The sequence below is a fragment of the Camelus bactrianus genome, chromosome 13, assembly GCF_048773025.1.
Source record: "Camelus bactrianus isolate YW-2024 breed Bactrian camel chromosome 13, ASM4877302v1, whole genome shotgun sequence".
Taxonomy (NCBI): domain Eukaryota; kingdom Metazoa; phylum Chordata; class Mammalia; order Artiodactyla; family Camelidae; genus Camelus; species Camelus bactrianus.
In genome coordinates this window covers 64,637,931-64,662,730 of record NC_133551.1, presented here as the reverse complement: position 1 = coordinate 64,662,730, position 24,800 = coordinate 64,637,931, and the positions used below count along the sequence as shown (strand labels likewise).

The 24,800-nt window shown below is 55.7% G+C and overlaps 1 protein-coding gene across 13 annotated transcripts in view; it reads right to left on the bottom strand.

The window, feature by feature from the left end:
• HSPG2 (heparan sulfate proteoglycan 2) overlaps positions 1 to 24,800 on the bottom strand; it is a 98,023-nt gene that overhangs the window by 15,624 nt on the left and 57,599 nt on the right. For 7 of the 13 annotated variants that reach the window (XR_012511407.1, XM_074377227.1, XM_074377229.1 and 4 more), the window contains 40 exons: positions 24,287 to 24,388; positions 23,509 to 23,724; positions 22,936 to 23,019; positions 20,790 to 20,882; positions 20,380 to 20,460; positions 19,929 to 20,159; positions 18,147 to 18,260; positions 16,838 to 16,965; positions 16,612 to 16,698; positions 15,527 to 15,585; positions 15,186 to 15,353; positions 14,993 to 15,103; positions 12,869 to 12,969; positions 12,585 to 12,765; positions 11,691 to 11,816; positions 11,393 to 11,545; positions 11,171 to 11,313; positions 10,716 to 10,851; positions 10,479 to 10,633; positions 10,163 to 10,313; positions 9,283 to 9,434; positions 9,050 to 9,197; positions 8,448 to 8,599; positions 8,141 to 8,276; positions 7,896 to 8,047; positions 7,060 to 7,195; positions 6,783 to 6,934; positions 6,250 to 6,388; positions 6,007 to 6,158; positions 5,283 to 5,418; positions 5,013 to 5,164; positions 4,671 to 4,809; positions 4,083 to 4,234; positions 3,718 to 3,865; positions 2,508 to 2,659; positions 1,922 to 2,063; positions 1,451 to 1,602; positions 920 to 1,061; positions 673 to 813; positions 218 to 352 (listed from right to left, as the gene is read on the bottom strand). Coding sequence is in view for 12 of the 13 variants with exons in the window: in XM_074377227.1 (XP_074233328.1) it covers positions 218 to 352; positions 673 to 813; positions 920 to 1,061; positions 1,451 to 1,602; positions 1,922 to 2,063; positions 2,508 to 2,659; positions 3,718 to 3,865; positions 4,083 to 4,234; positions 4,671 to 4,809; positions 5,013 to 5,164; positions 5,283 to 5,418; positions 6,007 to 6,158; positions 6,250 to 6,388; positions 6,783 to 6,934; positions 7,060 to 7,195; positions 7,896 to 8,047; positions 8,141 to 8,276; positions 8,448 to 8,599; positions 9,050 to 9,197; positions 9,283 to 9,434; positions 10,163 to 10,313; positions 10,479 to 10,633; positions 10,716 to 10,851; positions 11,171 to 11,313; positions 11,393 to 11,545; positions 11,691 to 11,816; positions 12,585 to 12,765; positions 12,869 to 12,969; positions 14,993 to 15,103; positions 15,186 to 15,353; positions 15,527 to 15,585; positions 16,612 to 16,698; positions 16,838 to 16,965; positions 18,147 to 18,260; positions 19,929 to 20,159; positions 20,380 to 20,460; positions 20,790 to 20,882; positions 22,936 to 23,019; positions 23,509 to 23,724; positions 24,287 to 24,388 (5,530 nt within the window). In the remaining variant the exon portion in view is untranslated. The remainder of the gene's footprint in view (positions 1 to 217; positions 353 to 672; positions 814 to 919; positions 1,062 to 1,450; positions 1,603 to 1,921; positions 2,064 to 2,507; positions 2,660 to 3,717; positions 3,866 to 4,082; positions 4,235 to 4,670; positions 4,810 to 5,012; positions 5,165 to 5,282; positions 5,419 to 6,006; positions 6,159 to 6,249; positions 6,389 to 6,782; positions 6,935 to 7,059; positions 7,196 to 7,895; positions 8,048 to 8,140; positions 8,277 to 8,447; positions 8,600 to 9,049; positions 9,198 to 9,282; positions 9,435 to 10,162; positions 10,314 to 10,478; positions 10,634 to 10,715; positions 10,852 to 11,170; positions 11,314 to 11,392; positions 11,546 to 11,690; positions 11,817 to 12,584; positions 12,766 to 12,868; positions 12,970 to 14,992; positions 15,104 to 15,185; positions 15,354 to 15,526; positions 15,586 to 16,611; positions 16,699 to 16,837; positions 16,966 to 18,146; positions 18,261 to 19,928; positions 20,160 to 20,379; positions 20,461 to 20,789; positions 20,883 to 22,935; positions 23,020 to 23,508; positions 23,725 to 24,286; positions 24,389 to 24,800) is intronic. The other 6 variants (XM_074377235.1, XM_074377236.1, XM_074377238.1 and 3 more) reach the window with 3 other exon arrangements.

Sequence of the window (24,800 nt, the reverse complement as noted above, 5' to 3'; positions counted from 1 at the left end):
CAGGGCTCTGCTGGTCATGTGCACTGGCACAGTCCCCTTATCAGTAACTGCCGGTGGGCACTAGTCTCCCCACTGCACAGATGTAGAGACTGAGGCTCAGAGACAGAGAATGTCCAAGAGGGAGGCAGTGGCAGAGGCGGGATTTAAACTCAGACTCTGAGCTTGGAATCAGGGCCGGAAACGGGAAGGCAGAGCCCACGGGGCTGAAGGCCCTCACCGTGCACACTGAGGTTCACGACACTCTGGGCCACACCGTAGGCGTTGGAGGCCACGCAGCGGTAGGCACCGTGGTTGCTGGGCCGGGTGCCCACGATGGTGATGATGGAGCCGTTGGGGCTGATGTGGACGTTGTCTGCAGGGTTGGCTTACGGTCAGTGAGGATGCCCTCATGCCTTGGTGTTGCCAGTAGGTGCACCAGTGCCCCATACCCCCCACCCCTCCAGTCTGGGGGTGTCCAGCCCACAGGGTCACGGATGGCTGATAAACAAGTCCTTGGAGACTCCTGGGTCCAGCCCCCTCACCATCCAGATAGAGACACCGCGTTCCCAGAGGGGAAGGGCTTTACCAGGGTCATACAGTGAGTTTGGTGCCATCCTTGCCTCTGCCCAGCCCCCAGGGGTAAGCATTGTGCATTCACACCTGCCTCCAGCCCACCCACCCCGCCCGGTTCACCCTCTAGCTCTTGGTTCCGAGTCTTCCAGTCAAGGCTGATGGGGGCTGCCCCGTCATGGATGAGGCACTTGAAGCTGGCATCTTGGCCCTGCTGCACGGTACTGCTGGGCGGGTCGATAGAGATGACAGGGCTCCTAAGGCCTGGGGGAGGAGGGGGGCAGAGGGCTGGGCTCGGCAGGACGGGGTGGGCTCAACCCTGCTCCAGGGTCTCCCTGCTTCCCCAGCCCATGGCACTGGTCTCACTCACGGTAGGAGGACCCCTCACTGGGTGGGACAGTGACCGTGAAGGAGGCCTCCTGCTCAGGGCCTGAGCTGCCAACCACGCGGCACACATATTCTCCAGAGTCGGCTTGAGAGACATGGTGCAGCCGCAGCCTGGAGCCGTGGGTCTGTTGGAGTGAGGAGGGGGTTGCCATCTCACCAAAGCACTTGGGACAGATTGCATCCTGAAGCCCGGCTGTGCCAGTGCCCAAGAGTTCTCCCTTGGGTCTTGGGAGCTCAGGGCTCCAGCTGGTGGGGATGAAGAAGCTTTATTCACAGAATCCTACAAGTCCATCCCCTTTACAGAGGAAAAAATTGGCTCAGGAAATGATTCAGCAACAGCCAGGAGAAAAACGCAGTCTCTTGACTCCCAGGCTGGTGAACTCCTCCCTGACAAGTATTTTATCCCCTGGGGTCTCCTAGTAGGCTGGGGTTGGTGTGAAAGTTTGGGATGCAGAAGGCAACCACAGGTCAAACCTTGCCTGCCCTGGAATGCTCCCTACCCTTGGCCCCATACCTGGTGCCGGGTGGGGAGGTTTCCCCCGCGCTTGTACCATGTGACCTGGGCGTGGGCTTGCCCAGGTACCACACAGTTCAGGTCCAGGGTCTGCCCTTCAGACACGTGGGAGGAGGAAGCCTCAATGTAGACAGGCTGGGCCAGTCCTGGGGCTGCAGGCACAATGGATGGGTGAGAAAGGTGAGGCTCTGAAGGTGCAGGCAGGGACCTAAGGTGGTGGCAGTGAGTGCCAGCTGGTCCTCCTGGAGGTGCAGTGGCTTGAGAGGGGCTGACGTGGCTGAGCGCCATTGACCTAAGAAGGGGCTCCATCTCCTGGGGGCCAAGATGCCATGGTTAGACCTTGGTCCCCAGTGGTGGGGGGAGGGGCTGGAGAACCATTGTGGAGCTGAGGGCTAGAGCCCTGCTGGGAGAGCAGGAGGAGCAAGGCCAGGAAGGGGCCTCCAAGCACCACCCACTGCTCCTGTCACTCACCAGGAATGGGGCCTGGGCTGGAGGCCTCGATGGTGACCAGGACAGAAGCCTCCAGGGTGCCTGAGCTGCCAGTCACTTGGCACGAGTACTCGCCAGAGTCGGCCGGGGACACTTGGTTCAGCCTCAGCAGGGAGCCATGGACCTGGCCAGGGTAGGGTGAGAGTGGGGCGAGTGAGCTGGGGGGCAATGGCCAAGGCCTTCAGATGCCCAGCGCTCTCATACCTGAACTCCAGGGCTGGACCACAGGTATGTACCGTGGTGGAGGCTGCCTCCTGCCAAAGACGACTTTGATATTAGACATTATAGAGTATGTTTACTATTACATTTTTCCTGGTGTCCAGTGTCTTGAGTGGGAGGTGTCTTTTTCTAATATGCACCAAGGGGCTGGGTGGCCAGTGGCGGCCCCGTCATGCCCAGCCTGTTCTTGACCTCCCGATTCCCAGTGATCTCCTGCTGCAATTTTCCTGAGGCCCCAGATGTTGTGGCCACCTTCCCTCCTGGACAGGGGATGGGATGGGGTGGGGTGGGGTGGGGTGGGGTGTTCCCATGGGGCATTTCCACATTCCACTTTCTCCAGCCTTCATACCTGATGCCGGGCTGGGAGGCTGCCCCCGCGCCTGTGCCATGTGACCTGGGCGTGGGCCTGGCCAGGCACCACGCAGTTCAGATCCAGGGTCTGCCCTTCCGCCACGTGGGAGGAGGAGGTCTCGATGCGGATGGGTGGGGTTCCGCCTGGGGCTGGGGCACAGGAAGAAGTCAGTGAACTGGGATTCCTACTCCTGTGCCTTCAGTCCCTGCTCCTAGTTGCCCAGATGCTCAGATCAGAGGCCATGGAGAGGTGGCCTTGATTCTTCTCTTCCCATTCCTCTGAGGCCTGAAGCAGCTGCGCTAGCCTGGGGCATGGAGGCACCTTATTCTCCCAGCCCTGCCTCAGACTATGGCCCCACCATCTCCTCCTGTGCTCCCAGCACCACTGGCAGCCAGGGTTCAGGGCCAGGCACCTCCACACAGATGGCTGTTTCCCAAACTTGAGTAGTGTGTGGCTAAGAACCCAGACTCAGGCCAGACTGCCTGGGTTCCAAACCCAGCCCTGCCATTTATTAGTTGTGTGACCTTCGGAAAGCTATCTCACCTCGCCATGCCTCAGTTTCCCCATCTGTGAAATGGAAGGAATAACTCTTCCTACTTCAAAGGGTTATTATTATGAAGGTGAAATGAGTTAATATGTGTAACTGTAACAGGGCCCAGTACCTAGTAAGTGCATAGCATGTTTATTACTTAGCAATTCAGGTACTATTATCATGATGTCTGCTATAACTATGTGCTGTTAATTCCTTTACAGTTCCCTTTCAATTGATTCACTTAAAAAAACTCTAAAATACTTAACCCCATTACAGGCACTGATTTCCGTGCAATCATGACAGGTTTGATGGGCTGCTATTTTTCCCCTAATACAGCACTATTAATATAAAAGATGTTTATCCAGGTACCACCTAAAATCACCCTCATAGACCCCAGGGCACAGTTCCAGCCTTTAGGGAACTCGTGTAGTTGCTGCAAGAGCTCTGCTAGTCCCACATCACAGATGAGGAAAGTGAAACACGGAAAGAAGTCCCTCGTGTAACACGCGGTGTGGACAGAGGAGCTGGAACTCAAGTCTGCACGTGCCAGACTCCAGAGTCTGCGCGCTCAGGCCCTACAGACAAAACGCACTTGACCTAGCTCTGATCTCTGTCTGCCGGTCCCCTCCTTTCTCCCCTCCTCCAGCCTCCCAGTCCCACTGTAGGAATCCTCACCAGGGATGAGAACAGCACCAGAGCTAGAAGCCTCGATGGTGACCAGGACTGAGGCCTCCAGCTGGCCAGAGCTGCTCACCACGCGGCACACATACTCGCCCGAGTCAGCCGGGGACAACCGGTGCAGCCGCAGCCGTGAGCCGTGGGCCTGAGTAGGGACAGGACAGGAGACGGAAAAGCAGAATGAGATGGCACTTGGAGTCCTTGAAGGCCTGGGGTCAGGGTCCAACCACTGACCAAGGCAGGTGCTGCACCCCATGGAGGTTCCCAGGCCTCCTTCCTGGGCAGAGATGGGGGACAGGCCCTTGGCCAGGGCCTCCACATCCAGCAGCCCTCCCACTGTTTCCTGCCCCCAACTCCCATACCTGGTGGTGAGTGGGGAGGCTGCCCCCACGCTTGTGCCACGTGACCTGGGCATGGGCCTGGCCAGGCACCACGCAGTTCAGATCCAGGGTTTGCCCTTCAGCCACATGTGAAGATGATGACTCAATTCTGATGGGCAAAGCCCCGCCAGGGACTGGGGACACAGAAACAGCAAGCTGGGGCTTTGGCCATAGTCAGATTTGGGAACAGATTTGGGAAATGTTCTATTACCTGCACTGTCTGATGTAGTGCTACCAGCTACACATGGCTCCTGAGCACTTGAAACATGAGGATGTGAATTTTAAATTTTAACTAAATTTAATTACCACGCAAGGGTAGTGGTCACTAAATTGGACAGGTCTACAAGGCTGGAAAGATTGATACCCACATCTCACTGATGAGGGTACTGAAGCTGAGGCAGGAGAGTAACTCACTCAAGCCCTTTAGTGGTACAGTCAGGATTCAAACCCAGGCTCCTTTCTGCACAGCCCTCTCCCTGGACCACCACCCTCATCTGAGGGCCCTGACTACAGAGCCCTTCCTCCCTAGAAGTACTGTTACCTGCATCTCCCAGTCCCTTCCTGACTCACCAGAGGGGCTGCTGGCACTGGGGGAGACTGAGATCATGATGGAGGCTTCCTGGGCATCGATGTTGTTGTTAGCCCGGCAGACGTATTCGCCGGAGTCTGCCACGGACATCTGGTTCAGCCGCAGGCGGGAGCCGTGGGCCTGGGGGTGTGGATGGGGAAGAAGGGAACTGAGGGACTAAGGTGCCGACGGCTGGCTCAGGCCTCCTCCATCGGACCAGCTACCCTCTGTCTACCCAGGACTGGAGGGAGCACTGCCCTGGGACTGCCAGCTAACGATTCAGGTTCTTTGCTCATGGGGCTGTTCCTGCACTGCCCACCCCACTGCCAGGCTCCACTTTGTACCTGGTGTCGAGTGGGAAGGCTGCCCCCACGCTTGTACCATGTGATGGTGGCCTGGGGCTGCCCAGCGACTACACAGTTCAGATCCAAGGTCTGCCCTTCAACCACTGTGGGGGATGAGGACTCGATCCTGATTGGTGGGGAGATGCTGGGCACTGGGGACAGAGAGGGAAGGATCACACAGCCATAGTCAGACAACAGTGATGGTGTGAGAGACCTCGTTACCTCACCCCGCACCCACTTGCCCAGACCACCTGCTCTATGAGTTCTCACCGTGGGATGAGCCACTGCCCTGGATGGTGACAATCAGTGAGGTCTCCTGGGAGCCGGCACCATTACTGACATGACACACGTATTCGCCCGAGTCTGCGGGTGTCACCTGGGGGATCCGTAGCCGGGAGCCCACGATCTGTGGGGGAGCAGGTGTCAGTGGATGGGTGCAGCATCTCCAGCACTGCTGCTGTTGCCCCCAGACTTCAGGAGCCTCCATGCCTTACCTGGGGTCTGTCCCTACCCTGGTCTCTTTCAGAACTCCCTCAGTGACCTTCCTGAGGCTCTGGGCTGGGTGGACAGTACCTCTAGCCTTTGTACTGTTCTCCTCCATCACCCCTGCAGGAAGTTTGCTGAGGCCCTCCCTGGTGATTCACAGTGACCTACTCTGGCTCCTATTACACTGCTGTCATTGGTATGTCCCCCTCACCCTCTAGCTTGTGAGCTCCCTTTTGAATCTTTAGTGCCAGGAGCAAGACTTGACCTGGATCAGGTTCCCAAGGAAATGCAGTGAGTGAGTAAATCACAGAATGTTCTATAAAAATACAGAATCCAACTGAGGTCAGTGGGGCTTATCTTTATATCCTCAGCACTGGTCCACGGCCCACCCAGCAAGAACAATCAATGTTTGCGGAATGACTGAATAAGCACAGAGTGGATGCTGAGAGCTCCTCCTGCTTCCCATCAGGGCTGGTGATCCCAGCTTTTGCCCTGCCTGACTCCATACCTGGTGCCGGCTGGGTAGGCTGCCTCCACGTTTATACCAAGTGATGGTGTGGGGGGCTTGACTGGCCACCAGGCAGTTGAGGTCCAGGGTATGTCCATTGGCCAGGGAGGCTGAGGAGGACTCGATGCGGACGGGGTACACGACATTCTGGACTGGGAGGGTGAAATGGAAGGCAAGGTTTGGGAGCCACTGAGGGTGGAGTGGCCCTCTCAGCCTGTTTGTTATGACCCTTGGGACACTCACAGCGAGTGGGGCCGAGGTGCTGCTGAATGGTGACAAGGACGGAGGCTTCCTGGGTGCCTGAGCTGCTGACCACGCGGCACACGTACTCCCCAGAGTCAGCTGGAGTCATCTGGGGCAGCCGCAGCCTTGAGCCATGCACCTGGGAGGGCAGGAGAGAGGCAGGCTCAGAGCTGGGCATGGAGGCTCACAGCCAGGCTCTGGCTCCCTTCCCTGGTCCCTCTCCCAGCCTGAACCAGTAAGATGGAGCTTGAGGGAAGCTCTCCCAGGGAGAACCACCAGTGACAACCGTTCAATTCCTTTGCCTAAGGGTAAGACTGGGTCCAGTGGGAAGAAGCGGGGGACCAGCATTTGTTGATGTACTATGGGGCAGGTGAGGGAAGGTAGTGTGAGCCCATTTGACAGATGAGGACACTGTGGACCAGGGAAGTCAAAGGACTGGCCAGGCAAGTGGCAGAGCAGTGTCTGAACTTAAAGCTCCTTACTCCGCAGCTTGAAGGGTCCTTTGGGCCCCCCCTTATTTCCCCGCCTCCTACCTGATGGCGGGCAGGGAGGCTGCCCCCACGCCTGTGCCACGTGACCTGGGCGTGGGCCTGCCCAGAAACCAGGCAGTTCAGATCCAGGGTCTGCCCTTCAGCCACGTGTGAGGATGACGACTCGATCCGGACTGGGGGGGTAACCCCCAGTGCTGGGGACAGAGGGCAAAGGGTCAGTCTCCAGCTGGGAGGGGAGGGTGTGAGTGAAGGTAGGGGCTACTGGTCTCTGGGGTCCTGCCATTGCTGGAGTGGGGAGCCTCCCTCCAGCACCACTCACCAGGCACAGAGTCTGCAGGCTCAATGGTGACCAGGACAGAGGCTTCCAGGGGCACGGAACCACCCACCACGCGGCACACATACTCGCCCGAGTCGGCTGGGGACACCTGGTAGAGTCTCAGCAGTGAGCCGTGAGTCTGGCCAGAATAAAAGTGAGGTCAGAGGGGGCCCTCTCAGGACCCCTGCACCTATAACCTGCAACCCTGCCTCACTCTGAGCCCGAGGGCTAGCTATTAGGTCAGTCCTGCTTAGAGGTGGAGAAGTGGGTGTCTTGTCCTAGGAGTGGGGAGTGGCCAGGAGGAGCAGTGAGGAACTGGGCAGACACTAATACCACTCTCCATCAGTTCTAAGGCACACTTTAAAATCAAGATGCATCTTGCAGTGAATTATAATTACAAATGGCAGACTTTTTTTTCTTAGTGGTACATAAAATAATGGTGCATCTTGCAATCAGTGGCATCCTAAATTCTGTAAAATACAGCAATAATAATAGCTAATGGTATTATAGTAATAACAGCTCAGAGCACTTTCTATAAGCCAGAGCTCTGAGCACTTTGCATATATATTCATTCACTTCATCCTTACGGTAATTCTGTAAGGTAGGTACTATTACCATTTTACAGATGTTGAAAATATGGTCCAGAGAGGTGAAGTAATCTGCCCAAAGTCACAACCTAGTAAGTGGTAGAAGCAGCATTCACACCTAGGCTGGCTGGTCCTAGAGCCTGGGTTCTAACCATTGCCTCCGGCCCTCCCCAACCCACCACCCCTGACCTCCACTCCACAGTGGCCTCCCTCTTGTCCCTTTCTTGGCCTGTCCATCCTCTGCTTCTGTACCTGGTGCCGGGTGGGGAGGCTGCCCCCACGCTTGTGCCATGTGACCTGGGCATGGGCCTGCCCGGGCACCACGCAATTCAGATCCAGAGTCTGCCCTTCGGCCACGTGGGAGGAGGAGGGCTCAATGCGGATGGCCTGGGTGCCACCAGGAGCTGGGGGAGAAGATGGTCACTGGTCAGCCCTGCTCTCTGCAGCTGCCCCATACCCCTTTCTCTGTCCGAGCCCAGCCTGGTGGTCTCACTCACGGTAGGCGAAGTTGGCTCCCTGGGTCCTGGTTACTGTGACTGTGATGGAAGCCTCCACACCATTGCTGGCCCGGCAAACATACTCGCCAGCATCAGCTGGTGAGGCCTGGAAGATGTACAGGCGGGAGCCGCGGACCTGGACAGCCGTGGGCAAGGGTGTGAGGGGAGGCTTCCCAGAGCCCAGCAGTCACCCTATTCCTCTGAGCTGGGAACTGACAGCCCCTCAGCTCAGGGGCTGCCCCCCCCACAACCCACTGTCCAGAGCTTGGCCTGGCTGACCCTCTCCCACCTTTCTAACACAGTGTACCTGGTGCCGGGCAGGGAGGCTGCCTCCACGTTTGTACCACGTGACCTGGGCATGGGCCTGCCCTGCCACCACGCAGCTCAGATCCAGGGTCTGCCCTTCTGCCACTGTCGGGGATGAGGACTCAATCCTGACAGGTGGGACAGGTCCTGGGGCTGTGGGGAAAGGGGCGAAGGTGGTAGATGTTCCCCAGAAAAGAAGGCAAGAAGGCAAGAACTGTCCACCCTGGAACCAGCTCAGCCTGGTGGGTTTAGTGGCCTGGGCTTGAGGTCCTCAGCTGAGCAACCCCGAGGGGAGGGCTGGGGCAGGAGCCCAGACTTGCAGAGGGGAGTGAGGAAGTGGGAGAGATGAGGTGACTGAGGCTGGGAGAGAGGAAGAGGAGGCAGGAGCAGAAACATGAGGAGTGACGTGGCCAGAGAGAAGGGATGGGGAAACCATGGGCTACTCAGAGCAGTGGAGTCCGCCTGCGGCCAGGCCCTATGGTCAGCCCCAACATAAGCTTCCTGCTACCCTCTTTCCTGTCAGCAACGGGAGTCACTAGGACCTCAGCACCTGGGAAGGCTCTCATCCTCCTCCAGCTTGCCCCGTCATGCGCAGTGACTCACCAGGGATGGAGCCAGTGCTGGAGTCGGAGGCCTCGATGGTGACTAGGACGGAGGTCTCGAGGGGCCCAGAGCCAAGGACTACACGGCACACATACTCGCCTGAGTCGGCTGGGGACACTTGGTGCAGCCGCAGCAGTGAGCCGTGGGTCTGTGTGCAAACAGGGAAGGTTAGGAGGAGGCTGAATGGCTCTATTCACTCCCTCCAGCAGGCTGGCCCTGGGGGGCTGCTGTACCTGGTGCCGGGCGGGGAGGCTGCCCCCACGCCTGTACCACGTGACATGGGCGTGGGCCTGCGCGGGCACTACACAGTTCAGATCCAGCGTCTGCCCTTCGGCCACGTGAGATGAGGAGGACTCGATGCGGACGGGCTGGGTACTGCCCGGAGCTGGGGCACAGAGGAGCTGGTCAGAGGCCTGGGCACCTGAGCCCCAGCCCTGCAGCCCTGGGACAGAGGGACCTGGGATATGACCAGGCCTGAGCTTGGGAGGGCAGATGGGAGGCCTTTCTGGGGCTGGGACCATGCTTTTCTGCCTCGGCACGGCCAGCCAGACTCCTCCCTCCCTCCTCAACCTCCAACTTGGAGTTCGAGGCCCATTTGCCCTCCCATGACTCCATGATCTGTGACAAACTGCTCTGGCTTACAGGGAATCAGAGTCCTTAGTGCCCAGGCTGTGACAAAGGACGCAGACAAGAATGCCACAGCTCTCTTCTTCGGAGTGCCTGACAGGTACTCACACCACATGGTGGTGGTATTGTCCCCATTTCAGGCATGAGGAAACTGAGGCCCGTAAAATAACCCGTTCAAGGTTGATGAGGGATAGAGCCAGGATTTGAACCCAGGTCAGCCTGACTCCCAACTCAATATTCAACCCTGACTCTGCTGCTTTCTGCCAAAGTGAAAACAGTACCCTTACCATGGGGTCCCAGGTCAGCCAGGTCAACCTCACCCCTACCCTCAGTTTCCTCATCTCCCCTCACAGGGAATGCAGGGTCAAAGCCTGCCTAGGGCGCCTCCTCCTGACCTGGTGTCACCAAAGAGACCACAGGCACCATCCTTGGAAACAGAGCGAGGCTCGAGGGCTCAGCCTCCACCCAGCCCCACCGGCTCCTCACCTGGGGTATAGCTGGGTCCTGAATGGGTGCTGTGGAGGACAGAGACGATGATGGAGGCCTCCTTGGGGCCTGACTCATTCTCCACTCGGCACACGTATTCTCCAGAATCAGCTGGTGAAACGTGGGGCAGCCGCAGCCGGGAGCCGTGCACCTGGGCCAGGTAAGGACAGAGCTTATGTGAGGACGGGCAGGGAGCTGCCCCATGTTGGAAGCTGGAGCAGGAGGGAAATAAGGGTGGGCCGTGCTTGTGCAGAGTGCAGGGCTGTGTGAAGGACCACCCCCAGGCCCCCTGCCACGGGCTCAGGGACCCTCATACCTGGGCATGAGGAGGCAGGCTGCCCCCTCGTTTGTACCACGTGACCTGGGTGTGGGCCAGCCCTGTCACCACGCAGTTGAGGTCCAGTGTCTGCCCTTCGGTCACAGAAGGTGCTGAGGACTCAATCCTGACTGGCGGGGAGCTGGCACCTGAGGCTGGGGCCAGAGAGGGAGTGAGCAGGCCTCAGGGCAGCCCTGGCTTGCCCTCCCATTCCTCCAGCCCCTAGAGGTCCCGCACCTGGAAGGACGACCACTTGGATCCGGGCCTGTGCGGTGCCTGCGGGGCTGGTGGCCACGCAGAGGTAGAAGCCAGCGTCGGCGGGTGTGATGGCTGGGATGAGCAGTGTGGCGATGTCTGTGCGCTCAGACCGGGCCTGCCACACAGTGAGAAAGGTCAGCTGCCAGAGGGGCCGAGGAAGCCTGGCAAGGGCTAGCCAGAGAGGGCAGGCAGAGAGGGCATAAAGAGTAGGGGTGAGCTCAGGGCTAATATTAGGGCCCAGTTGGGCACCAAGGAGCGTGGAGCCAGGCAGCAAAGTAAGAGGCCAACAGCTGCCACTTGCAGGATGCACAGAGCAGGATGTCTGAGAGGCCACCCCCTTGGAGGTGAAAGGAACCAGAAGAGATGGGCAGGGCAGGTGGCAAGTGTTGGGACCCTGCTGATCCTGTGCGCCTGGCCCGGAAGGATATCCTCACCTGTGGGGGGAGGCTGCCTCCTTCCTTCCTCCAGGTGATGGTGGCACTGGGCACACCTGCAGCCCTGCAGTACAGCCTAACAGTGCGGCCTTCATGTACCTGGGTCCTCTCTGGACTCACTTGGACCCGAGGTCCGCTGCCCCCTGCAGACAGAGCCCTGTGAGAACTTCTCTCTGGGCTGCCATGCGCCCCCAACCCTCACCCGCAGCCCTTGCCTCTCACCGTGCACGTGGAGCACCGCCCTGGCCACGTGCTGCCCGGAGCTGCTGACGGCGCGGCACAGGTACTGGGCTTGATCCGCGGGCTCAACGGCTGGCAGGCGCAGGATACCACCGTGGATTTGTGCCTTCTGAGGGAGCTGGCCACCAGGGCCCCCTGACGTGGAGAAGTGGGGTCAGCACCCATGGGACTGGCATTGCTGGGCCCCCCAGACGTTGTAGTCCACAGCCTAGAGTCCTGTCCCTAGCCCCCCAAATCCAGGAGAGCCAGGCCCTGACTGCCATTCCCCCCATGGCCTCACCTGTCCATTCGAGGGTGGGCGTGGGGTTCCCCGTGGCACTGCAGCGGAACTCAGCCACCTGCCCAGGCTGCACTGTGAGCTGTGGCGGGTGGATGGAGGCCATGGGGGCAGATGGTGTGCCTGAGGCTGACAAGGCAGGAGAAAGAAGATGTGGTCAGGGTGGGGAGTAACCCACAGCAACAGCCTCCTTGCTGCTCTTTGCTTCCACCCTAGTCCCTCGTGGCCGTTTGTCCACAGAGCAGCCGGAGGGAGTTTTTAAAATATCAGTGGGCTCTTGTTACTTTACCACTTAAGATCTGTCTGTGGCTTTTAGAACAAAATCCGAATTCCCTGCTGTGATTGGTCCATACTGCACACACTCACCTCTGCCTACCTCTTCAACTTCCTCACCTACCCTCCCTTTCATGGCTTCAGCCATGCTGGCCTTGCTGTTCTTCAAACACATCCACATGCTCCTGCTTCAGGGCCTTTGTAGCTGCTACTTCCTCTGCCAGCTCTTTACTACCTCTTTTCTTCAGGTCTCAACTGAGATGTCACCTCCTCAGAGAGATCCTCCCAGACCACCTCGTGTAGAAGAGCTCACCCATCTCCCAACTCATTTCTCGCTATCCTATCACTCTGTTTACTCCTGTCCCTGGTCTGGTCACCTGTGTAATTATGTTATTTGTTCATCCGTTCCCATGCTTATTGTCTCCCTACTAGAACATGGAAAACAGGAGGGCAGAGCTCCTGTTTCTCTTTCTCTCCCCACCCACCGTTTCTTCAGAGTCTAGGCCGGAACCTGGCATATCATAGTTCAGAAACTGTCAGTTGAACGAAGAAATGGTCACTGGTCCTGGTGGGTATGGAGGAAGGCCAGGGCTGGTGGGACAGGCATGGACATGAACAGCGTACCTTGCACATGCAGCGTGGCAGTGCCCTGGTCCATGGCGAACATGTTGGAGCCGGTGCACACGTAGGTGCCTGCATCACTTGGCTGTACATTGCGAATGGTCAGGATTCCATTGAAATCCATGGCTCGGGCTGGAAGTTTCCCATTATGCAGGCGGGTCCACACGAGGGTGTAAGCTGGAGACTGCAGGCGGGGCAAAGGGGAATGGGGTGAGGGTCAGGGTCAGGGTGGGGCTTGGAGACCCCAGAAGACAGATCCTCACCAAGCCACTCCCTGCCCTGCCCACCTTGCTCTTGGCAGTGCAGATGAAGGTGACGTCGGCTCCAGGGCGCACGCTCTGGCTCCGCTGCTCCTCCACTGTCACCGTGATGGGCTTGCTTGGAGCCTCTGCAGGGAAGAGAGGTCCCTCAGTGAGCTGGGTGCTGGCCAGGCCCCTGTTTGTGGCCACTCTCTCTCCATCACCCCATCCAGATGTCGCTTCCTTCCCAGCCTGGCTAAGATTTCATCCACTTCCTGGCGCCTCCCTTGCTCATCCTGGCTGAAACCCATCGTCCACTTTCTTCCTGCTGGCACTGAGCACCCAGCAGGCTGTGATCAGAGAACACCATGCCATCATCCACTTGGCTCCAGTTCATGATCACAGACCACAAATGAGCTTTTAACACTTCGCACTTCACTCCAACTGGGCTTCTCTGTCTGGTTTGAGTTTCTATCCTCCCAAACAACCATTTCACACTTCCTCCCAAATTCTCCACCCTCCCGAGCTCCATTTCCAACTTTCATGGCTAACAGTTTCAACTCACACATCTTGACAAAATCGAAACTATTAGTGAGGAATTTTCCATGTTCCCAGATCTACCCGCCTCCCTCCTTCCTGGTCCCTGAAGGATGAGCCTCTCCCCTCCTTCAGGGCCCCACCCTCTTCCAGAGTGCTGGAGCCCCTCTCAGGGACTTCCTCCCCCCACTGTGTCCTCTCTTGCTACATCATCCTCTCCCTCTCCCAGGATCAGTCTGCTCCACAGATGTGTTCTAGAAGTTCCCATCTCTGAAAACAACCCCTTGACCCTGTACTCCCCCCAGCCACTGCCCCATTTCTTGGCCTCCCTGCATAGCCAAGACTCTTGAAGGAGTTGTCTACATGTGCTGCCTTCCCATCCATTCTTTGCCTCCCTCCAGTCTGGTTTCTAGCCCTTCTCTCCAACGCAAACTGCTTTGTCAATGCATGACCTCCAAGGGTTATTTCTCTGCCCATATCTGACTTCCCCGGGGCATCCAGTGAGGTCAGCCACACTCTCCGGGAAGCCCTTTTCCCTCTTGACTCCTGACACCCCAACCCCTCCGGCTTCCTCCTGTCTACTGGCTGTGCTGCTCAGCCTCTCTGGCTGCCCTCCCTCCTCCATTTGACATGTTCAAGTTGGAGCTCCTTGGGGCTCTGTCCTGGGCCCTGTCCTTGAGCCACACTCTCCTGGGTAATTTCATCCTGCTCCAACCCTATGCCAAGAGTTCCTCAATTTCTGGCCAGGGCCTCTTTCCTGAGTTCCAGACTACATATCTAAGTGCCCGCCTGATGTACATTGACTTCAATGTTTCCCCAAACATCTCAAACTGTAACCAGTCCAAAACCAAACCTGTGTTTCCCTCGGACCTGTTGGTAGCTGGTGCTGCCGGCGTCCTGCCCATGACCCCTCATCCTGTCACTTTAGAACCCGCCTGCCTGACTTCTGCCAGCCACTGCATTTCTTTGCATGAGGACTTCCTTGGGCCACTGGTGACCATTGTGCTTGCCCATGAGGTGGGACAGATGGAAGGGAATTGACGCTCCTGGAACAGGCCCCAACCAGTGACTGACAGGAGCCGGTGGACACACAGCCCAGCTCCCTTGACCCTGGGGCAGGGTGACTCCAAGGAGTGTGTTTTATTCTGGAGTTTCCCAGATCTGCCTTGGCTGCATTCAGCAATCACTGCTCTAGGTGGTAACATGTTTGATGGCACACTGTTCACTGGATGCCTTCTCTTCCCTGCTTCACTTGAACCTCCCAAATAAACTATGTACACACAAATCCTTGTCTCAGCCTCTGCTCTTAGGGAAGCCCAAATGAAGATGCCCACCTATTGGAGCCTCTCTCATCTCAGTAAATGGTACCCCGTTTGCCCAGATGCTGGAATCCAGACTCCTGGGCATCTTCCTAGACTTTTCTCTCTTCCTCAGTGACCACAATCAAGTCCTGCCGTTTCTGGCTTCTAAAACCAGTCTCAACTCCACCACCTCTTTCCCTCTTTCTGGCTCGTGTCCTTGTTCGGGCAACTACCATCCCTTCTGGTAGATGAATGCACCAGAGGCCTGGGTCTGCGGTTTGCAGCCCAGCCCAGGACAGGCAATCTTGGGGATGGGAGGGGAACAGGAACTCACCAGTGACCAGCAACTCCGCCCTGCTGGTGTTGGCATGATGGAGATTACGACAGGTGCAAATATAGACTCCAGCATCTGAGGGCTGGACGCTGGGGAAGTGGAGCTCGGAGCCTGGTGGCAAGGAGACGGGAGGTCATCAGTACAGATGCCCCCTTCTCCCACCCAGCCCTGCACCTCCCCTCCCACTGCATACCTTGATGTCGCTGCTGGGTGCTGCTGGGCAAGGGCCGCCCATCTTCACGAGACCAGTAGAAGTAGTGGGGTGGGCTCCCACTGACCTGGCACCGCAGGGAGTGGGGACCACCTTGAGGTACTACGCTCCTAGTTGGTTGGACCTGGACCACCAGCGGGGCTTGGTCTGCTGGCGGAGGGACAGGAGAGGCCATTCAGGCAGGAGGCCCCTAGCACGTACACTGTCTCTGATATCTCTGGCATGCCCCACCCTTGGCCCTGCCCTCAGACCCTGTATCTCTCAAACTCCCTGGGCCCCCTGTCTTGCCTATCACCCCAACTCAGGGCCACAGTCCCACTTACCCTGTGGCAGGCACCGGCCCCCTCGCACATTGGGGTTACCCACGTATCCTGGAGCACACCTGTAAGGAGGAACAAGGACTAGCTCTTTCTGACCCCAAGGGGCCCAGTGCCTCATAGTGGACTCGGGGAGCCAGAAGCTCAGCTATCTGCCCAGTGTCGGGTGAGGAGGCTCAGAGCTCTGGAGGGACTTCAGAGACCAAAGAGGCTCCAGCACAGGACCTCTGTGAGCTGAGAAAGGGGAGTGTGAGGAAACGTCAGCAGGTTGGATAATGGAGGTGGTAAGGAAAACATTCATTCAACAAACGTTTATTAAACAACTACTATGCTAGGTGATAGAAACACAACAGTGAACGTGAAGAAGTCCCTGCTCTTATGGAACTCACTTATTGTAAAACCAACGTGGAAACCATGTAAATGAGAGGAGGGGCATGTATGGGGACTGCGAGGGCATGGAGTGGGGGGCAGTGATCTGGCCCTGAGAAGCGGGAGGCTTCCCATAGGATGGGACTGCTGAACTTCTGTATTTCCTTGGAGCAGACTGCACTCTATAGGGATCTACCACTGTTTATAATTACATATTTATATGATCACTCATTGTCTTGTCTCCCATTATAGGTGCCAGACTCTATGAGGGCTGGGACTGAATCTGCTTTTGTTCACCACTTGATTTCCAACACCTTGGTACACTGCATGGCACACAGCAGATGCTCAATAAAAACGTGCTGAATGAGAGAATGAAGTTGTGCCTTGAAGGCTAAGCACAAGTTAGCCAGGAACAGGGTGTCTGAGGGTGAAGACTGTTCCATGTAGAGGGAATAGCTTATGCAAAGACCTGAACACAAAGAAGTCAAGAAGCTAAGTCCAACTAGAGTACAGAGTTGGGTGTCAGAAGTGGGATGAGACTGAAGAGTGATAAAGCTACCTAAGGAGCTGGGCTGGTCCCAAGGGCAATGAGGAATCTTGTAAGGGTTCTGGGGAGGGGAAGGACATGATCTTGGTAGGGACCTTTCTGAGTAATACCATCGGGGACTGTCACTTAGGAGTCTAACATATGCCCCCCCCATCCCACTTATTTGCAAACTTACTGCTCACAATACTGGCCAGTGTAGCCAGGTTCGCAGGCTGTGCAGCGGTACCCACTAGCTCCCAGGCTTTCACAGGTGCGGGAGAACCTGGAATAAGAGAGGCAAAAGTCAGGCCATGGATGTCAGCTCCTCACTCTGTTCCTTCCACTTCTGCCCTCAAAGCCAGGGCAGTGCCCTCCACTCCCCAGTGGGAGTTCTTCCTTGGGCCTTGAGCAAGGGCACCCACATGTTCTCTGGGTTGGTCAGTGGGCAGGCACAGGGCTGGCAGTCTTCAGGTGTTCCAGCTGTGGCATCTCCATAGTAGCCAGGTGCACACAGCTCGCAGAACTCCCCAGCGGCGTTGTGCTGGCATTGCTGTGAGGCACAAAAATGTCAGCCACTCATCATTTGGCAAAATTTACCAAAAACTCAACAACTTCGTAATCCCTTGATCTGGAAATTCCATGTTTGGGAGCTTATCTTAAAGAAATAACCGTGGAGGGGCACAAAGATTTCACTACAGGAAGTTCATCCCAGTGTGTTTATAAAAGCAGTATGTTGGAAACAAACCATGAATAAAGAACTAGATAAATTAAAAAGACACCCATCCAACCATCAAAAAAAAAAAAAAATGATACCGATTGCATTTCTTACATTTTTCTACTTAAACACTTGAAGTACCAGAGGAAAGTGAAGGTGTACACCTGGGTTTGTGGGGGCAGAGTTTTGGACATAAGTACTTTATTGTAAAAATGTGTATGAGTTTTATGCTCTCCTCCAAAGAGACCCAGAGATCGTGCTTGTTCTATTTGTTATTTATTTATTTTTTGGGGGCGAAGGAGGTAATTAAGTTTATTTATTGAATTATTATTTTTTTAATGGAGGTACTGGGCACTCTACCACTTGAGCTATACCCTCCGACACTCGTGTTTGTTTTATTAACATAGCATATTCCTCATTCCATATTTAGCTTGTGGTTCTGTTGACCATTCAGTCCTTGACCATATACCCTGGACATACATCACTCTGAAGAGTTCAGGTATAAAAAGGTATTTGAATATTGAAAATGTTCATGAGCTTGTTAAGTGAGAAAGGCTGACCATCAAACATGATGATCCTATGTTGATTTGTAAAATGAAAAGTATATTAATATGTGTAAATATTTGCTCAGAAAAAGAGCAAAAGTCCAATGTTGACAGTCTAATGCTGACGGTAATTACTTCCAGATGGTAGGATTACAGGGAATTTTTACTTTCTTTTTAAGTTATCTCTACAGTCTGATTCTTCTACAGAAAACATGTGTCACTTTGGTGATAAAAAATAGCAGGAACCAAAGATTTCTTTATAAAGAAGGTTGTTATTCCATAGTTCTAAGCACCCCACTGTGCCTGAAACCCCTCAATGACCAGACCTGCTGGTCCAGGTGCTTTGCCCTATAGGCTGTGACCCATGACCTTGCCCCTGGACCTATGCCTAGCTTACCAAGCCCTATCCCACAGCCAGCCCTGATATCCCCACCCAAGCTGACCCCTACCCTGGCCATGCTTGCATCTTACCGAGCAGGATCCAGTCTCTGGGTGGCACAGGTCTGAGTGGCCATTGCATTCACACAGCTCACAGTGGCCAAGGTAGAGTCCACTCCCAGTGCGTGTGTAGCCGGGGGCACAGTCCTGGGGGGTAGAGAGGAGAGCTGGTCTCTGATGTGGTCCCACCCAGAGCCAGCAGACCCAGAATCCCTCTCCTCCTCCACCCCTCCTCCATCATCAAGACTCCCACTGGCCCTTGGAGGGGAGATTCCAGGTCCAGCTCTCCACCCCAGCACCCCCTCTCAGTAGCCCTCCCCCTCCATCTTCACTTTCCCAACACTCCAGAGCTGGGACAGTGTTCGCCCATCCTGCCTGGCATCTCCAGCTACTATGGATATACTGAAATAATAGTTCATCCAAAACGGAGAACCCTTCTCCATCCCTAGGGCTTTGCTCCTGAAAATTCTTCTGGCAGGGTCTTCACTGAAAAACTTAACCCCTAGATGGAAAAAAGAGGGTTCAGGAGACCTGGATTTGGAATAAGTCCTTGAAGACCTTTACGTTTGCTCATAAAGCAAAAGAGGTAGCACTCATACAACCAAGGATGCTTTTTACACACCTTCAGTGAGTAATCACGGGTTCTGAGAACCATGAATTTCTATTTGCTGCCCCTTCTTTCAAATCTCCCCAGGCCCTCCCTCCTCGATCATTTAAAAGGGATGTTTATGAATCTGTTTTGTTTCACTGCAGAAAATGTGCACCAAGGATTCTGCTTTCCCCAGGGGCTCTCCAAAATGTGTTAAATTGATAACTTCAAGGGACATGTAGTTCCTCTATCTGGATTTGAAAGTTCTTGTGGCCACAGCCAAGGTGCACAGATGTAAAGCTGCAGCGATGTGGACTTCCCACTGGGAGTTCCTGAGTGGGAGGCAGGGGTGGGCTGGCTGTTCCCAGGCTTGACCGCCTGCTGCCCACCTGGCATTGAGGCCCTGCTCCCCTCCCCCACCCAAGATTCCCCTTCCCTGGTTCCATATTCACTCATCAAATGTTACCTAGTTGTCTGCTGTGTGCCTGGGGATTCAGTGGAGCAGTCAGCTCGGGCCCCGCCCTCGTGTTCACGGTCTCCAGCTGAACCCTGCAGATGTTCTCGGAGTCCCTCCAACTGGCCCTCTGTTCTACCCCCCATTGCCCTTCCCTCCCAGTAGGACTCCCTGTCTCTCTCCTGCCCCATCCTTCCCATTCACCATGGGCAGAGGAATTTCCTGGGGCCAGTTCCAGTCCCAGCACGCCCTCAGTATCTTAGCACCCTCTCTGGACAGAGCCTTGCTCCAGGCCTGAAGAAGCGCCCTCCCTACTCAGCTTTCCAGGGGTGACCCTTCTGCCTCTCAGGCTATTTCCCCACACGTTCCTCCTTCTGAGATTCTGCTTATTCTGCCCTCCTGCCTAGAATCCTACTCCAGTCCACGTTGTTCACCATTCTGAGGCATCTCTACGCTCTGCTTTGGGCTAGCTTGAGTCTTTCTATTGTCTTCCTGTCTCTGGTAGGAGCTCCGAGAACACAAGCTGGGTCTTGATCTCCAGAGAGCGTAGCTGTGTGCTCTTGGGTAAGTCACTCACCCTTTAGTGCCTCATTAAAAAACAAAATCTGTTTAAAGGAGACTATTATACATTTCTCAGTGCTGTTGGAAAGAACAAATGAGATGTTGCCGAGTACATTAAAGTTACAATGGTAATCGGAGGCCACAGAAATCCCAGTGGGCCTGCTTGCTGATCCAGTAGTGCTGTGCAGGTGTCTAGGCTGGTCATCCTCACCTGGCAGGATGAGCCGACGTAGCCCGGAGGGCAGCGGCATTCCTCCACCTCAAGGGCCCGGGGTCCCTCTGAGGGCCCAGGCTGGGCGACCTCCAGGCTGACTGCGCTGATGCTGGCCGCTAGTGGCATCGAGGAGAATGTGGCCCGGACCAGGAGCTCATCCAGGTCGGCCAGCGCCATCAGGAGGTGCTCACGCGTGGCTGGCTGCCCGTCAGGACGGCGCCAGAATTCCTAGGTGGGGGCACACAGCACATGAGGGTGAGGGGCCTTGGGCTTTGTGTGCTGCTCCTGCAGTGCCCCCACCCCCAGTTCCAGCTTTCCAGGTGCTGGCTGAGGACAGTGAGCTGAGGATGGGGGAGTGAGAGGCAGGGGTAGCTGGTGGCAAAGCCAGGCTCCAAAGCGGGGTGGAGGGTGGGGAGGGTCAGACATGGTATGGCCAAGCGCATCTCACCTCTTGGAAAATGATCTCATAGCTCTTCCTCTCCGGGCCCTGCAGTGCTGGCTGGGAGGCCACCAGCATGATGTTGTTGCCCTGGAGAGACACCAGTGAGATTGGGAGGGGAACTGAGAGGCTCCCAGGGACAGTGGGATCCTCCAACAATCCCAGCATCGCCTAACACCAGCCTCCCACATCTCCAATCTCCCAAACTCATGTGCCCAAAGGTATCAGGTACACGCACACTGCCCCCATCTTCCAGTAGCTGGTCCTCTGCTTGGGTGGCATCCAAACAGATGGTGGGTGGAGACATGAGGCTAACCAGTGGGTGGGTGCCTGGCCAGCTGAGTGCTGGACTGAAGGGTCCCCCCTGGCCTCCACACTCCCTCTCCTTCTGCCTGCTGGCATGGAATCCACATGCTCACCGTGATCTGGATGTCAGGGTCAGAGAGCGGGCTGCCCTGGGCCCCCGCCGTGTAGGAGAGAGTGTAGCGCAGCTTCCCACCATAGGCCGCCACCTGCAAGAGGCAAGCCCTGCGTTCACAACCTGACTCTGCCCTCTTCTGGGATGTGTGGGACCACACAGGTGAGGGGGCGGAGCCTCTCCAGGCCCTTTTGCACCCGTGCTGTCCCCCACCCCCCACTCAACCAGAGGCCAGAGGTTGCCCAAGTGAGAGGATATCTCTCAGTTCCTTCAGTCTCAGACCTGGTGGCAGTGAGCCTGAGAAGCCTCTTTTCTGTTATATGCAGTTCCCCATGTCCCATCATCTGACAATTCCAGCAAACAAACTCCAAGTCCCTTCCGTTAAAGGAATTTCCCATAAAGCAGAATGAGGTAATGACAGTGACCACCAGGGGAGGTTGTAGAAGGTTCAAAAGTTCTCAGCCATTGTTGGGGTGGGGTGGAGGGTCCTGAAGGTAGCCACTTAGAGCTTTTGCCTCCTGGGTAGATGGGGTTTTTGTTTGTTTGTTCAGAATCCATTTCTCCCGTTTTTGTGAACTGCAGTCCTGGTTTCCTTTAAAGGGAACTGTTCTACAGGGAGGCCATGTGGTTTGAGGGGCCCGCCTTCTCCTCTGCACTGGACACATGAGCCAGGTCTGGCTCATCTGCATATTCCACCACTCCCTGTCTCTGCTCCATCAGGGATGAACATGTGAACCTGGCACTTCTGCTCTTTCCACTGGCACAGAGAAACCTCCTTTACTAGTCAGATCAGAAGTTGGAGAATGGCTCCAACTGAGATAAAGTCCTAATGAGCTCCTGGATCCAGCCATGCCTGATACCAGATATCCTTGGGCTTTGTAGTTACACGAGCCAAAAGATTCTTTGTTGCGGACAAGCCAGCTGGACCTGGGTTTTCTACTGCTTACAACTGGAAGAGTCCTTATACCTGCTGCTGGGCGCCTGCATGTGGGCAGTAAGGCCCCAGCTCTGCCCACAGGATTTTCCTTTCTCTCCTCTGCCAACAGGGCAGATGTTCAGATCAATACCACACTGTGGCAGGCCTAGTCCATTTGTTCATTTGTGTTCTTTCGGTTGATAAGCATTTATTAAACATCTACTGACTGCATGCCAGGCCCCAGGCTACACAAGCTCTGAGAATGTTCTCTGTAAGCTCAGGGCGAGGTAAGGAATTCAGGGGCACAACCAGATAACCATGAAACAGCTGGTTTCCCGTTTGCTTTGGATGCCCAAGTTCATTGCCATGTCTAGGACCAAGCTGCAGGCGTGTGCAGCAGGGTGGCTAAGGGAGCAGATTCTGCAGTCTAAGAGCAGAGTTCAAGTCCAGCTCTACTGGCTAGATAGCCTTGGACAAGTCACTTCATTTCTCTGAGCTCAACTTTCCTCATATGGAAATGGGAATACAAACAATATCCACCTTGAAAGGCAGGATGAGGATTAAGTAATACAGGCCATGTAAAATCCTGCACTCAGCACAGGGCCAGCCGAACACACAGCCTCAATGCTTGCTAACTCCTCACTGCACCCATCTCTACCCTTCGCTCCAGCAGATCTTCCCGATCTTCATTTCCCCCTGGACCAGGCTGTCTTGTCTGCTTCTCTGAATGTTATTTTACTGTATACTGTGTGTGTTCTTAAGAGGCAGGCAGTCACTTTTGGAACAACACTAACAATAATGCAGTGCTAATAATAATAATGACGATGTGGAGGCTGATGCCGTTGATGGCAGGAAGGATAATCAGACTAACAGGAGCTCTGGGAGGCCAGGATCTTGCTCCGCCTACACACAATACAGCACACAGTTAAGTACCAATTTATGCTTCTTGAATGAATGAATACAGTGCCCAGAGCTAGGTCAGTGATCTGGATACAGGGGACAAGGAGCCCAAAGAAGGGTGTTTTACCTCCCAGGAGAGAGCCCCTCTGCCAGGGCTTGTGGCCTGCTGAAGGGTAAGAGTGGAGCTGGGTTCAATCATAGCCCAACTTTGACCTGGATGTGGGCGCCCTCTCTGAGCCTTGGTCCACGCATCTGTGTCCTTTGACAAAGTGCCTCCTGATATTTTAGGATTCTATGGAACCCCTGTTACCTTCCCCCAAATCCTTGTTACCTTGTTCCCCAGGAAGGCTTTGGGCAGCTGCCAATAATAGAGTCTTTCAGGAAGCAGAGAGAAGCCTTCGTAGGACAGAGAGAACTAGGACAGAAGGACAGGCGGTGAAAGGGAGGGGACAGGTCGAGGGGGCAGAGATGGTCCTAATGGGGCGAGCACAGACCCTGGAGAGAGACCCAGGAGGGCGGAGGGAGTGAAGCCCCACCCCCACTCTCATAGCTTAGGTCCTGGCCCTGCTCTTTGGACAACCTGCTCCCCTGTCTGGACCTGGACACCCCAACGGCTCTCGCTGGCCAGCTTAGGTGGGTGTCTCCTCACATCTGGTGCTGTGCTTCTTGTGGAACATAAGATGATTTACGGGACACACCAGAGAACATTTTGAAATTTAGTGGCTATTTTAATGTGTATTTAAAAATGTATAACTAACATAATTGCATTGGTATGTGATTGAGTTAAAGAAACAGAGTAAATAATAGTGCAGCAATGACAGAATTTGTGAAGTTGATTCAGAATTAGCTGAAGTCTAGAAAACATGGTGGGTGGGGGTCCCTTGGTGGGTGCCTTGGCACATACCTGAGAGCCTGCTGAGGAAGAGAGGGAAGTGGAGGAGGAGAAGGAGGAAGAGATGGAGGAAGAGGAGGAGGAGGGAGAAGAGGGCGGAGCTTCTTGCAGAGCAGCTGCAGGCTGGGGATAGGGAGAGAGTCTCTGGGGAGGGGGATGGGGGTGGGCAGCAAAACTGGAAAGGAGCTGCCAGATCTCAGCATCCATCCGCCTCTGGGCCTCATCCACCTAGGGGACCAGGAGAGGGAGAAGGAAAGGAGCAGAGGGACATAAAGGACACCATGAGGCTTTTCCTACCCACCAGGCCATGCTGGGCCCAGCCAGCCATCCACTTCAGTGCTATCTGTTCACAAGTACTGATGTCTGATGCTCGGCCCTTGTACTCCCTGCCCTCCTGCTCCTCATAAGCCTGGTAGAACTATCCTGGAATGGGCCTGGACTATGAGGGAAAGGCCATACAGTGGGTGCCTGGGCAAGAGAGGGGCAGACACCCAGCCCAGCTCAGGAAAGAGGGGCTGGAGGCAGCCCCAGGGGCATTTGTGGTGGAGGAGACCAATCCTTGGACCTCACGGTCCATGAGTATCTACGGGACCAGCCCAAGCCATTCACAGCTCTGGAACGTCTCCTAAGGACAACAATGGGGTGGTCTGGGCATCAGCCTGGGGCCTGGCCTGGCAGGGGAGAAAATGACCCAGGATGACCTGGGTCTCAGCTCCAAGCTCCTACTTGGACAATGCTCTCTGGTTTCCTCCCCTAGACACCGCCTGTCCCTGGTCAGGCTTTGAGTTACCTGTGACGGCTGCTGTGCCCAGCCCTTGCCCCGTGGGGGCCCCGGGATCCTCCCCGCTGTCACAGCTGTCCGCAACTGCTCCTCTGAGAGGGACGTGCGGTTCTGACGGGTAGAGGGCACAGGCCAGCTCAGAACCTCTGAGCCCCAGAGCTAGAGCCCTGGTGAGTGTTCTCTCCCCATGGATATGGTGGCCAGAAAGGCCCACACTGACTGGGGAAAAAGATGCATGCTCCCCTCCCCAGGCTGGCATGCTGGGGTTAACTCCGGGCCGCTTGAGGGCCATACACACACAGGTGGTTAATGGAGGCTGCTTGAGAGGCAGTGCTAGGGTAACCTGGTGGGCCAGGTATAGTCACGTGGTTTAGCATCATGTTAGTTTCCCTGTCACCTCTCTGGCCACAGACAACTGGCACCAGGACCAGACCACACAGCAGATGAGGCACACACCCCTCCTGGCAAATTCCTGCCATCCCAGGGCTTGGGCAAAGCAGTGCCCTGACCATGGGCCATCGGG